A 14,932-nucleotide genomic window follows, 5' to 3' on the forward strand; every position below is an offset into this window, starting at 1 on the left:
AGAACAATCAAAAATCCTCAATTTTCAAGGGCATACCAAGCACTTGCAAGGATATCAGTTCAGCCAGACAATTGGAAAGAAGAAAACTGTGTTTCGCAATAAATTTAATAATGAAAATGATCAGAAATACGGTGAGCGTGATGATATAATTCAAATAATTAGTCCTTTTTAGTATGAACTTCAATCAGCATTAAAAAGAAGCATCTACATTTTCTTTCTATGGCAAGTCTGTATTTAATATTTATTTTTCTATTGCTTTTGCGGCATTTACATGCAAAAGAGAAGAAAACTGGTAAAATTAAAATAATTATTGTAATGTCCCCATTTTTGCCAGCATTGGAGTTTCAGAGATTAGCCTATTATTGTGATCCTTGTAGGCTAATTATTGTGGGTAGAGGATCTTTTGGCAATGGCTTGGCTTGGGAGGGTCTTATCTTCTCCACATTTCAGTAAGCTACAGGTTGGTCTTCATTTGGCTCAGATTGGACTTCGTTTGGGCTTAATTTTGGTGTACTTACTATTTGCGGTAAGTTGGGTGTTGATTGAGATGGACCCTTTTTCCATTTCTGGAAAGTGCATTTGGTCACCTAGAGAAATAATAGGTATGACTCCTATTTCAGACAGCATATTTAAATGAGGAATATTTTGGGAGTTATTATATTTTTAATGGCCAAATTATTATTGATTATTAAATTGCTTATTATAAAGTTATAATCTAACTTTATAATTTTACTTAAACTGAGTGTTGAGTTATCGTTGAAAAGTGTCATTGATTAATTAGTTAAGCCAAGTCAAGTGAGACAATCTAAAGAAAGCTTCTAATTAATGTTGTATGGTGAAGCTTCTTGAGTGAAGTTACATTTTGGCAACAAAAGGAAATTTGGAGGTTATAAATACAAGTCCATTTGTTGAGAAAAGCATGCTTGAATATTTTATATGCTTTTGTTCCTTTCGTGGCTATTCTGAGTTCTGATATTCTGTGGCCCTTGCTGAAGTATAAGGGTTTGAAGTTGATCGTTCTTCCACAGCTGAGGTATTGTGGATTTCTGAGAATTTGCTTTGTCTTCCTATTGTTCTTACTATTGCTGGAAGGCTCTATATATTTATTATTATTTCAAATTTGATTGAGGGTTGAAGTCTGAAATTTTCTTAGAACATTGATCTGCAAATTAGTGCTGAAGTATATTAATTTGCTCACCACTTCTCTACTGTCCTATACTGTACCTGGGAAGTGATTATTGGTAAAAGAAAAACAATTGCATTGAGAGGAAATTGCTACTACTGTGATCAACTGACACCTGCGATTTGAGCTGAGAGGTATTGTGTATTTGGGAGGACTGTGGAATCACTGGTGGCTGCATTTTGAGCCTATAATCGCACCTACGATCACCATCTGTGGGTCTGCACTCATTGCCTTTAGCCTATGATCAAGTGTAGCAACACTGCAATCAGAATATACGAGTCTGCGATAAGGATTTGGGGTTCCAGCATTGCAGCAAATTGAGTCTGCATATAATCTACAGGCCTGCGATTTGTCTTTAGAGACCTGTGGCTACAATTTGGGGACTTGCATTTGCATTCAGGTTGGTGATAGAGTTTGTGGGCTGCGTTTGGAGTTTGACATGAGCCATTACAGCTGCTACAGGTTCTTGCATTTAGTTGTGCTTATTAAAATAAATTAGAATATTCAGAGGATGTATTACAGTAGATATTGAAATTTGTAAGAGTGATAGTGATAAATAAATTAAGTTTCAACATTCAGATTTATTGAGAAGTTATTTGCTTGAATTGCTGCTATTCCTCTAATGATTTCACTACTATGCAAAAGCAATTAACTCAAAATACAAGGAACGTTATCATCTCAGTGATCTTAGAGGTTATTTGTCAAATGTTTAACAAAATGTCAAACATGTGTAACCAAGAAATTGGAAGTGGTTAAAGTCATAACCAGGTGAGGGTTATTACAATTATTGTGCCTCACAAGCAACCAAAATTTGCTGAGCACATTGTAATGGTAATTCTTAACTACCAGAAAATTTGAAAATTCTATGCAGATTACTTGGACTAAACGGTTAATTTCTGAATATAAGCAAAGTGAACATAAACAGACAAGTACCAAAACTTATGCACAGCTAGATTAAAGATATAAACAGCTTATAAATATTAATTAAAATTTCTACAAGTCATCACAAAATTGTGATTGTTGATTTCTAAGGAAGTGCAATAAGCATGTACTTAATTCGGCAACAAACTAGGAGGAAGGTACAACACTTTCACTAAGGCAAATCACAGGACAGAAATTGTTATGAAATGTCAATATATAATAAACAACGGAGGAGTAAAGATACAACCAGACAAAATTTGATGAAGCAGATGTCTGATTGAGATATAATCATTTATATTGATAAAATATAATGTATTCCATCATTTCAAATATTATTACAGCAGTATATTAATGTGCAAATGAAACAATGGGCAGGGTGAGTAAAGAGCTACCTGGAGAGAGACTACACCTGCAGTTGGTCTGGAGTTGGCGTATATGGGAATTTAGCTGCAAACTCAGAATAGTCAGGGCTCTTTGGATATGGTGGCCGCTTCTGTTTGAGTCGTTGCATGTATTGCTCCATCATGTCAACAACCATCTTCTGAATGGCTAGTTTTCCTTTACTCTTTCTCTTCTCCCAGGTGCTAGTGTCACCTAACTTGTTCAAAGTGCGTGGCTTCTTTATTTCATTAGGTCTGAATAAATGTTTCATTATGGCATATTAATCAGAATGATAGAGAACAAAACTGAACCAAGTCAACTCAGCATTTTTCAGACAATGCATCTTCAAATTGATCTCACCATAAACATACACAAAAGCCAAAAATATAAAGTTGAGGCTATCATGATTATGCAATTCACAGTAATGACACTCCAAATCTGCTTACTAATCACAAGACTATGAAGAAACACACTGATTAAAGCGTGAGAATATATTACTTTTATAGGTGCTTAATTGGTTACCTTTATTTTATGGAACATAGTTCTGCACAAGGATCTGACCTATAAGTATCTTGAGACGAGAAAGACTGTTTGCATTAGTGTTTAGAAATAGTTGTTAGTCATCAGCATATTGGCATCTATCGTTTTCGCGTGCATGAGGTTCATGTGCAATAGATATCCATTTGTCCAACATGGTATCAAAGCATAATCAGTATGTGTGCCTGTGAAGGTAAAAACTAATGTTTTATTGTTTGGTCATTTCATCAAGCAGTTGAAGGATATGCCGAGCCAGTGGCCCCATAGCTTTTTAAGTTTATGTGGGTGACCCACAACTCAGACACAAAGTTTCAATTAAGCATTCATCAAAACAACCATAAGCTCAATTTGAAAATACCCATGCAATTGGCCATGGTTTCCAGAAGAAGTGCATTTTCTTGAGAAAATTCTTGCGTAAATCCAACATTTTTTCCACGTGTCAGCAGACAAAATAATCGAAAAGGTTGTAAGATAGATCTTCTTGTGGATTTTGAAGCGTTGTTCTAAATTCAAATTGCAACATAAATACAGAAAACCAAAATAAATAACCACACCTGCCTTTTTGTGGAGCTAATTCAGAGAGTATGTTTGTCCCTTTTCTAAGTATTTGGTCAGGAGGTGCAATAGACTTTCCTCAATAGACTTTTCTCTATTTTCTGTTGAAATTTTAGCTTATTTTGTCACTGTGCAGAAATACTATATCAGTTTGAATCAGACCTTTTCAAACGACTGAAAAGCTGGAAAATCCCTTGATTAACTCTTTGCTGACAGTAAAGCAAAACATGATGATAAGAATTATTCCGTATGGAAGATTAGGAACATCTTGATTCTTGACTGTGTAAATTAATGATGAATGTCCTTGGCACTTAAACTAGACCTGACAAGAAAGCATTCAAAGATGGAAATCAAGAGACTCTCTATCACAAGCCTATCACAAATGAAATTTAGTCAATGTTACCTCAAAAAAGCTAATAAATAAAATGTAAAACCTCTAATTCAACTAGGTTATTATTCTCTAGACATCAGTTGTGTTCATTGAAAATGAGTGAGTAGCCATCAAGTGAACTCCTTATGTAACTTCAAAATATTTAGAGAACTACTTGGAGTCGTTGCAATTAAGCATTGTATAGAAGTTCGGAAAATAACAGTTGATTGGTTAGTTTGATTTTCTAGAGCATTGCTATGTACACTAAAGTCAGTTATTTATTATCATCAGACAGACAAAAAAGCATATAGCTAGCATTATTTTATTATTATAAAACAGATTATAAGTTGTCAGCCTAGTTGCGGAATTCACTGAGTATCCAAAAGATTCACCAAATCCATGGGAGAGACAGGCCACTCGAGGCCTACAGACTCACCAGAAACTCTCTCATAGTTTCTGACAGACTCACAAATCTCGCCAGGCAGACTCAGACGACCAAGACAGCCCTCCTTATCACCCCACCCAATAAAAAAAGGTGACCAGATTTGGTTTTCATATTAGTAGCCAAGTATCTAATCAATTAGGGCACACCCAAGCACATTCATTCTTCAGCAAATTATTATATCATTCACATTTAGTTAAAGCCTAATTGTTGCTCCCTGGCATCAACACCCAATTTTTTGAAGGGTTTAGACTACTATAGCTGTAACATCTGGTTTTTTTTTTTACAAGCTAAATTATAGTCTTGAACTAACTAACTGATTTAGTCTTGTTCACATGACATAGTTTTTCCAATCTATTGTTTAAACTGAAATAAATCTAAATTACAAATGCTAATCTTCCAAGACTACAGATTTAAAACATTACAACTAATTCAGCTGAAAGTATTTATTTAACCACCTCTAGATTTAACCGAGAATAAATGTACTTGAAATGAGATTCAAATGAAATATACATGATCATTTAACCAACTCAATGTATTAATTTAAAGTATATGGCTTTCAAGCTTGAAAAGAAAAACTAAAACTTACAGGTTTAAAAGAACATATATATTTGTGAAGCTTCCTTAATCGGTTGTCCAAGCTCTGGCTTTGGTGAGAAGAGAAGCATTGACATAGGCTTAACCTCCCAGCCGCAGACCATTACTTATCCCCACAAGTTCTAATTTAATAGAACGGCCCTCCCTACCCCGAGGTCGGGCTTGGGATGTTCATTGATCCAGCCATCAAAGTATCCAGGTGGGTTGAGGTCCCAACAGTTATTTGACAAAATAACTGAAGCATCTAGACAACAACAAGATCAATTGTTTCGGCAAGTCTACCTAATTCCACCCTGGCCAAGGATTTCAAAATGTGGGTTTATAACCCGATCTCCACCACTCAGCTTGACAACTTATTTCAAAAGTGGAACTTGCATGAACTAATGTATTAGTTTAATTATGTATGTATTGTTTACTGATATCATTCTTGTATTTTCTTTTTACAGGTTCATTTACACCTCCTCACCATAATCAGGCCATCTAGCCGATGATTCCTCGATGCCATCAATTAACTTTATAGATATGCCTTGTACCTTCTTCACCATATTCTGGCTCTTAGCCTAGTGAATTCCTTGGTACTCTGGTTTGTTACTCATCTCAGATATAAACATTATTCCAAATTGTATAACAACTTTTATCAAGGAAGAAAGTCATTCAAGAAGATTTACAGAATATTACATGTTCAGATATTATGATGATAAACAAACTTAAAACTGGAACAATACTATGGCAGTCGATTAACCTTGAAAGATTATATTAAACTTGGAAAGACTGTAGCCGGCTTCAACCAATATGTTACATCATTGTAAATAAGAGACAAACTGAAATGGAATACGTATGGCTTTATTTATAGTTTGAATTCTCTTTTACATGAGGATACGACATTCTTGCAAGATTACTGGAAACAAGGAATTCATGTTGATTAAACTTAAGGCCGACTCAGCATTAGAAAAAGGTAATAAAAGAAAGGTAAATCACTTCTTATGTGACACACTGTCATCGTAGTCAGAGTAGGCTCCCGCTTGACTTTAATCACCCTCTCTGCTCTGTATCCTACGGTGAGTGATAATAGTTATGAGAGGTTGCAAGTGTTATCAGATTTCGGGCACTAATGACACAGTATTTTGAGCAAGGAAATCAATGAAAAATTCCTGCATAAAAAGAGAGCCGATTTCAAGGTGGTATCCGATTCACGACAAGGTTTGCATAAATAAGTTTGAGCCAACCTTACGGCTAACCAACAATTACAAAAGATCATACTCAAATCTTTAATCAATTGTCTAAAAGAAAATAAAGAGGAGAGAAAAATTGAAAAGAAAAGAAGATGAAGAGTTTATTTAAATAATTAATATTATTTATATTTATCTTATTTTCTTGATTAAGTTTATAGATACATAATGGTTAGGTGGTATCGTTGGATTAATATTTTTAATGTAATGGTGCCACTGTATTATTATTTACTTATGATCTTAATTGAGAGAATAAAATAATATTTAAATGATATTATTATATGATAATTTCTTAAAGGTAAGAACTTATGTTTATTTTGTATTGTTTTAATATATATATATATATATATTTTTTACTTATAGCTCATGCGGTTCCACCATGAAATATATTGCCAAGTCCTAATTGTATATGAGCAATGTTAGTATGCTAATAGAAACCAAATTTAAATAAAGCTTCTACAAACTAAACAAAATTCATAAACTTCAAGATAGACTAAGATGAACTCTCAATTGAGAATATGAGCCATTAATGGACTCTCTCAATGAGAAGCTCTCTTGTTGAGTGGTTTTATCTAAATGGATAGGATGTATGCTCAATATGCTTCCAAAGGCTTCAATGGATGATTGTGGATTTTTGGTGTGGATAGATGGCTTTAGAATGGATTTGGCTCTCAAACTAGCATTATAACTTTACTTCATGGATTGTGTTAAAATGGCTTGGGAGAGGATTTCTTAAATAGGCAAAGGGCTTGAGGGATCAAGGGCTAGGATGCAAGGATGGGAAAAAGCTCATGGAGGGCTTAGATTGCATGAGAGGAGAGCACATGGATTGTGCTTCCTTACAACCAATCAGAGAGTGACACATGTCATAGGGTGAGAGGATGGAGGAAAGGGCAAGGATGAGTCAACAAAGGAGGCTCAAGGGATAAAATCTTCATAAAGACCCTCATAATGACTTGTAAGAGCAATAAAAGGGCTTGGAAGAGTCATTTATGGCCTAGTGGGCTTCATAAAGTTTTATGGTTGAGATATTTTGAGGGTGATGAGAGCAATTTCGACTTGGACTTGATTAGGAGTGTTTTAAGCTTGCTTAGGCTTGTGCAAATGATTAGAGGATGGATTAGGATGGTTTAGGATTAGCTTAGGGATAGGCAAGTGGATGGCATTTAATGAGGGTGGGTGAAGGAGGAGATATTTGTTAACTTTGGCTTGGGTTAGTAATTCTTAACCCATGTTTAGGGAATGTGACAAGGTTAGGAGGGGATTAGGATTAGGTTTAAAGACATCTTCTAGAAGAGTCTAGACTTTGGATGAGGATAAAGACTTTCTAGAATAGTCTAGAATTTCCTAGGATGAGGATGAAGACTTTCTAGAAGAGTCTAGAACTTCTTAGGATGAGGATAAATTAGATTTTTAGGAAATAAATAAAGTTTTATTTATTTCAAGGGTTTGGGTTGAGGAGATATTTATTAAAACTTTTTTAATAAACATGAGGATTAATATTTAATCTTAATTAAATATTTTGAGTTGAGATTAGGGGTAGGAAATGATGGGATTAGCCTTTAATCGAAATTAAAGAAGGATTAGAAGATTTTGGAAGAGGTTAGTGGTCTTAAGGAAATTGGCTAAGTTTTGGGCAAAAAATAAATTTTTTATTTATTTTAGGATTTTTGGTCAATTTATTAATTAAATAATTAATAAATAAGGAAATAATCTTTAAATAAGATTTAAACATTTTTGGGAGGGATTCCTTAATTAAATATTTTTAATTAAGATAAAGGGATTTAATGGCATAAAAATTAATTAATTAATAAATGATGATGTCATCAGGAATTTTTTCAAAAAATAAAAATACTTTATTTTTTAAAGGATTTTTAGGTGTCTACACTAATAACCTTGCCAGGGTGGTTTTTAGGTCAAACCTGTCACATCTGATGACTGAACTTTATGACCATCCCCTTCCGATGACCTCATTTCGCAATGCTTCCCCTCTCTCTCCGGTCTTCATCTTGTAATCATTCAAAACAACATTCTCGCCAAGACATCAATTCAAGATTTATATGCCAAGATATCAATTCAAGATTTATAAATTGCTAATTAAAATCATCAAGTGACCGTTAGGAATCTCATCAACGTCATAATAACTGACTTGTTCATCATATATGTACAACGGCTACAATTAACTAACTCTATTTCACGTGATTATGAATAAATTAATACAACGGCTAGAATTAACTAACTCAATTTCATATGGTAATTAGATCGATACAACGGCTATAATTAACTAACTCAATTTGATATGGTAATTAAATCAATACAACGGCTATAATTAACTAATTCAATTTCACATGAACATGAAGAGATAAGTAACCACTATAACTAACATGTTATAACAACGGCTATAATGAACTAATTCAAATTCACATGAACATGAAGAAATAAATTGGGTTCAACGGCTATAATCAGTTTAAGATTTTAGGGCAAAAATTGGGATGTAACAATAGCTCAGTTGAAAACTTAATAGTGATAATTACGAAAAATAACATGTCGTGGAAAAATACATGTCACCTCAAAGGGCTTAATTGAACACACAAAAGGCACTTCCCATCAAGCTGTTGGACTAACTACCAATGCTCCCCTAGCTTGTAACAAGTGGTATCTAAGTTTGGTCACAGGTTTGAGTCTCCTTGGGTAACATTAAGGGGGGACTATTGAACTAACTGCCAATGTTCCCCTTCAAAATTCATGAGATGGCTTAATCGCCTCCTATGTTCTATAAGTCTAGTGGTTATATCAGACATTAACATGTCGATCTTTTAGTGCAACAACAACCCTAACTTATAACACAAGCTTGCAAGGACCTACCCTGTAGATCCCAACTCTAGTTTTGAAATGCAAAAAACAAAAGTTGTTTTAGGCTATGCTAGATAGATAAACTAAAAGTTGAAAATTGTTAGCAATGCCAATAATGCTATAGCTATTATGTGCATATCATGTGTCATGGACTAGCACTAATAATATATGTATAACACATACAGACATGTGTCTGTGTTTTTCTTATATTATGATTCTAGGATTCGAATCCAAGAATGTCATGTTTGTTAATGTTTTGAACCAAAATAGCAAAACCAGAGAGCAGATACAAATCAACACATTAACTTGCCCTGGGAAAACCCTCCACTTGAGGGAAATACCCAGCCACACGAAAAAATAGATCCCTTTTTTGAGTTCTCAAATCAATACAATATTCTCTAACTTCTGATTGAAAACTCTAATCAGTCAATCAATAAGCCTTACTCACCTTATACACAAATTGATCACTGCAAAATAAACAAAAGAGGCATGAATATCTCACAAATACAACTACCACTCAAAGAACTTATCATAATATGTATATCAATCTACACAGATCATATATACCATAACGAGAAAAAAATCACTTATCATGTTATGCAATCTTTTGTAACTTATCTCTTAGACATACAACAGATATCAGAGAATGATACAATAAGTCCAAGAATTGAGCATGCAATTTGAAAACATATTCAACCAAGTACACAAACCACATGTGCCACATCCATTATGCTCCAATGAAAAGATGGTACAAATATTAGAAAAAATAGACCCAAAAGAGAACTCCGCAAGCATGCTACTACCAACCTTCATTGCATACAAATTCCTGCTTAATGTTGTTATCTAGCCTGGCTCTGATACCATGTTGGACATTTGCCCAGAATTAACATGATAAACAGCAATAAGGAAAACATAAAATAGATACAAGAGACACACAAAATTACCCTCATAAAACCCTTTGAAAATGAAGGGAGAAACCCAACCACACAACAAAAGATTTCATTTATTGATCATAAAATGTTCAAATGTACAATCCTTTCACTTGATGCGAGATATATAACACATAGAGAGACTCTTCACATTACAATCAAAGTATCTTCAATTTTCCAAAACATAATTCTCTATTTTCAAATACAACTCTTTGTATTTCCATGCCTCAACGCATGTCTTTATATTAAAATATTACAATTTAATCATAAGTCTCCTCTTAAGTTGAAGATGATCATAACGATAGTAACGTCAATATTTCTAGAGATAAAGATTTATATTGCAGCTACAATCTCCAACATGAGACACCTCCTGATGCCAAAAACTACATGCATGGTGGTGTTAGAAGTGTAAACTCCACCAAGATAACTAAGAGGGGTGGGGGGGAAGGGGGGTGGGGAAGGTAAATCAGTTGTGTTCTTAAAACAACTCTCAATAACTTCATCAAATCTAAAACATGCAATCAAAAGATGCAATAACCACAATATACAATAACACCAAATATGTTAACTAATGAAACACTTGATGAGAGGAAAACCCCCATGGGAATGATGCCCACAAGATAATGTACTAATATGGAAAGTTCCTTGTGAAAGGATGTGACCCTCTTAAGAGTCAAGTGGAATACAATCAGTACATATGAGTTCTTGTAAGAAGACTCTGAATCCCTGTCTGGATATTCCAACCTTGTTTGGAGTTGTGTCAACCCTGTTAGGAGTTGTATCAACCCTCTTAAGAGTTGAAAAGAGGACAACTGAACCTACCATTCAAATAGCCTCAAATGGTCTTCACTAAACAATCTTTAGGATAAAATATCCAAGCTCTTGAACTGACTAAACAGCATCTTCTTTGCCAATAAAGTTCCTTTGAAGCTCACAATACATTCTCAACATCAATCCCTTCTCTGATCATACATAATTCCCATCCAAAGTCGGCATTGAGGGTCTCTCAATTTACAATGAATAATAGGACCAAATTAAGTTATTACATTACAAATAACACTCCCCATAATGATATTAGCAAAAGTCAACTTCCTGGAAACAATATCTTGAATAGACTTCACAACTCATCACAGAATGAACAGTTGATTCCGCCACGTTAACCATAGCATCCTAAACATGTCCTCCACCATAATCCAAGCCCGCTGAATGATCCTCAGCCTCATTGAAAAGATACAACACAATTACCAGATATTGTTTACCAAAAACTCGCTCTAAGAGCAGTGTCTACAAAATCTTCTGTAACTCTCACAAATCTTCATATCTCTTTTCGCAAACATAAACATGGCATAGGACACATTCGTGAATACTCCTATAAGTGCGCATAAAATAACTCTCTAACCACAAACCTCCCCAAACGAATCTTCCTCTGCAACTCTGGCTGAACTGTCCAAAAAATTAATATGTTAACATCAATGACAAGCACTGTCATAAATGCAATACATAAGTACTCAATCATCTCTCTGACATACTAACAAACTCACCCATACAATAACATCAAGCATTCATGCTTAATAATCTCCCCCTTTGGCATTGTTGGCCACATATGATAAAAAACATCAAAGTTCCATGAATACCAAAATATATTTCTTCCTCATCTTCCATTACTCCCCCATTCATGTTGCTCATGATTATACAATCACATCACTCTCTTACAAACAGGTTGTAAAGAGATGTTCAAAACACAACCATAAAGTACATCTCCCCCATTGATCAAGAATCAATGTATTACTCTACCCAATGCTCAACTCTCCCTCAAGGAGTTTTAGGTGTTTTCCATGTATTACTCTCCCCCATTAACATCAATGGCAAAGGTGTCATTTTGTCAATTCTCGAAGTTCGATCATCTCTGATGCAATCTACAAAAGCTCAACAAAGTGTCCAAAGACACTATTGAATACCATTACCAAGAGTCTACAATGACTCAGCTCAAACACAGATACTCTCTCATAGGAGAAGCATCCAGTCGAGTCAAAAGAATAGCGCTCTGATTTATATTGGACTGATGCATTCTTTGCATAAACTACTCTAAAGAAGGTTGGGGCGTGATCCCCAAACATACCTCTCAAATACTCAAATGTATCCTTAGCCAAAGGTTTAGTAAATGTCTACTATCTACTCCTTTGTGCTAGCATACTCCAATCTGATTTCTTTTTTTGCTACCTTTTCTCTCAAAAAGTGATACTTAATTGAAATGTGCTTTGTCTTTGAATATAATACTGGATTCTCTGACATGCTAACTGTACTTCTATTATCACAATGTATGATAATAGGCTCAGTAAACTCAATTCCAATATCCTTCAACATTTGCTTCATCCAAATTATCTTATTACAATTGTTTGTTGTTGTTGCATATTCTACCTCCTCTGTTGTACTCTATGAAATGCAACCATGTTTCTTGCTTAGCCAAGAAACCAATCTTCCTTCGAAGAAGAATGCTCCACTACTGGTGTTTTTTTTTCATCTACACTTCCTGCCCAATCAACATTAGTGTATGCACATAATGTGAAATCATGTGATTTGTCATACCATAACCCATAATCTAGAATTCCTTTCAAGTATCTGAAAATTCTTTTTGTTGTTGCAAGATGTGTCTCTTTAGGATCTGTTTGAAATCTCGTCACAATTCCAATTGCATTAGCTATATCAAATCTAGTATGTATCAAATATTGCAATCCTCCAATCATAGATCTGTATCTTGTTTGTCATGCACTAGATGATTCATTTTTGCCTCATAAGTGTTCCAACAGGTTTACAACTTTCCAATCCAGATCTTTTCAACAAATCCTTAAGATACTTAGCTTTTGATATAAAAATGTCATCTTTATTCTAAACAATCTACAATCCCAAGATGTATTTCATCTCACCAATCATACTCATCTCAAATTCTTTCTCCATCTCTTCTGAAAATGTCTTGCTAGCTTCATCATTACCTCCAAAAATAATGTCATCAACAAATACTACAACAATAAGCAAACCATCTTTATTCCCTCTCAAATACAAATTATTGTCCGCATTACCTTTCACCAATCCCAAATTGATCAAATGTTTGTCCAACCTCACATACCAAGCTCTAGGTGCATGTTTTAGTCCATATAATTCTTTCTTCAATCTGCAAACCATATCCTTTTCTTCTATCAAAGGAAAGCCATCAAGTTATTCAATGTATACATCTTCAAGTTCTCTGTTCATAAAAGTTGAGTTAACATCCATTTGACAAACTTTGAAGTTCTTGTTAGCTACATACGCCAAAAACATTATAACTGCCTCTAATGTAGCAACAAGTGCAGAAGTTTCCTCAAAATCAATTCCTTCTTGCTCCAAATAATCTTTACAAACTAGCCTTGCTTTGTTTCTCACTACCTCACCTTGCTCATTCATCTTGTTTCTAAATACCCACTTAGTTCCAATAAAATTATTATCATTCGGTCCAGGAACCAATTCCCAAGCTTTGCTCTTCTCAATCTTCTCTAATTCCTCTTTCATAGCTTTTATCCAAAAATCATTTTTACAAGCTTGATCAGCACTCTTAGGTTCAACTTGAGATATTAAACATTATTCTCTACTAACCTTGTCTCTTGTCATATAACTCCTTTGTTCACAGTCCCAATGATTTGATTCATAGGGTGATTCTTTGCAACATTCCTATTAGGTGTTCCTTGCTCAATTCTGATTTCTTCTCTAGGTTCTGATCTAGGTTTTGTTCTTGGTTCTTCTGTCTGTTCTTCTCTTTGTAGTTTAGTATGCAAATCAATGTCAATTTCATAAAATAATTTCTGCTAAACATTTTGAATGTTAGTCATTTGATTAGTCTCTTCATCAAAATCATAGTCAAGTTTCCCCTCTTCAATTCTAAACTTTTTATAAACTCTCACATTAGCACTTTCAACAATAGTTTTCAATCTCTTATTAAAACATCTATATGCTTTACTCTTCAATAAATATCCAAGAAACATTCATTCATCACTTCTAGAATCAAACTTCTCAATGTCACCATCTCTTTTAATATAGCATTTACTTCCAAAAATTCTAAAGTTTTTCACAATAGGTGTATGTCCAAACCAAAGTTCATAAGGTGTCTACCAGTGCCTTGTCTAATATGAACTCTATTCATTGTGTATACTACGGTGTTCACTTCTCTCCAAAAGATATGTGATACATTATTCTCAAACATCATAGCTCTAGCTACTTCAGTCACTGATATGTTCCTTCTTTCTGATATCCCATTTTATTGCGATGTGTTAGGGGCTGAACGCTATCGCTTTTTATCATTATCCTCACAAAAGATGCTAAATTCATTTGAAATAAATTCTCCACCTCTATATGATCTCAAACATTTAATCTTCAAACCATATTCATTCTCAACTCTACTCTTAAATATCTTGAATTTCTCAAAAGCTTCAAATTTTTCTCTAAGAAATGCAAACCACTGTTGTCGATAAAAACAATATTGTAGTCAACGAGATTAGTTAGTGTCTGAAAAGTTGCATGACAGTTGAGTCACCCCTTCAGGAAGTATATGTACATCGTCCAGATGGAATTATGAATCATCGTTGTACTCTTGATTGCATATTTGCTTATATGAATAAAGTATCTTGTTATGAGTTACATTCTAGTCTCTTAATGCGATAAATATATGTTTACCCTATACAATAAACACTTGGCGTCATTGTCAGTCAAACCTGGTACAAAAGATGTGTTTTGAAGATTAATGTCGAATTTGCTCAATAAAGACTGAAATAAAATAAAAGACAAGGATGATGTATGCACAGCACGAGAAGCATTAATTCTCACACATCAGGTGGAGCAAAGGCAGAAGTTTCAACAGCTTGCCAACGGGCACTGAAGTGGTGAAAGAGCACAGAGAGAGGGAGTGCA

The 14,932-nt window shown here is 34.3% G+C and overlaps 1 protein-coding gene across 2 annotated transcripts in view; it reads right to left on the reverse strand.

Moving 5' to 3' along the window:
- LOC149540842 (DEAD/DEAH box helicase) overlaps positions 1-14,932 on the reverse strand; it is a 192,886-nt gene that overhangs the window by 156,060 nt on the left and 21,894 nt on the right. For both annotated transcript variants that reach the window (XR_016356446.1, XM_089801908.1), the window contains exon 2: positions 2,514-2,739. Coding sequence is in view for 1 of the 2 variants with exons in the window: in XM_089801908.1 (XP_089658034.1) it covers positions 2,514-2,739 (226 nt within the window). In the remaining variant the exon portion in view is untranslated. The remainder of the gene's footprint in view (positions 1-2,513; positions 2,740-14,932) is intronic.

The sequence above is a fragment of the Cupressus sempervirens genome, chromosome 9 (genome assembly GCF_028749045.1).
Source record: "Cupressus sempervirens isolate cs-2001-9-10 chromosome 9, ASM2874904v1, whole genome shotgun sequence".
NCBI lineage: Eukaryota > Viridiplantae > Streptophyta > Pinopsida > Cupressales > Cupressaceae > Cupressus > Cupressus sempervirens.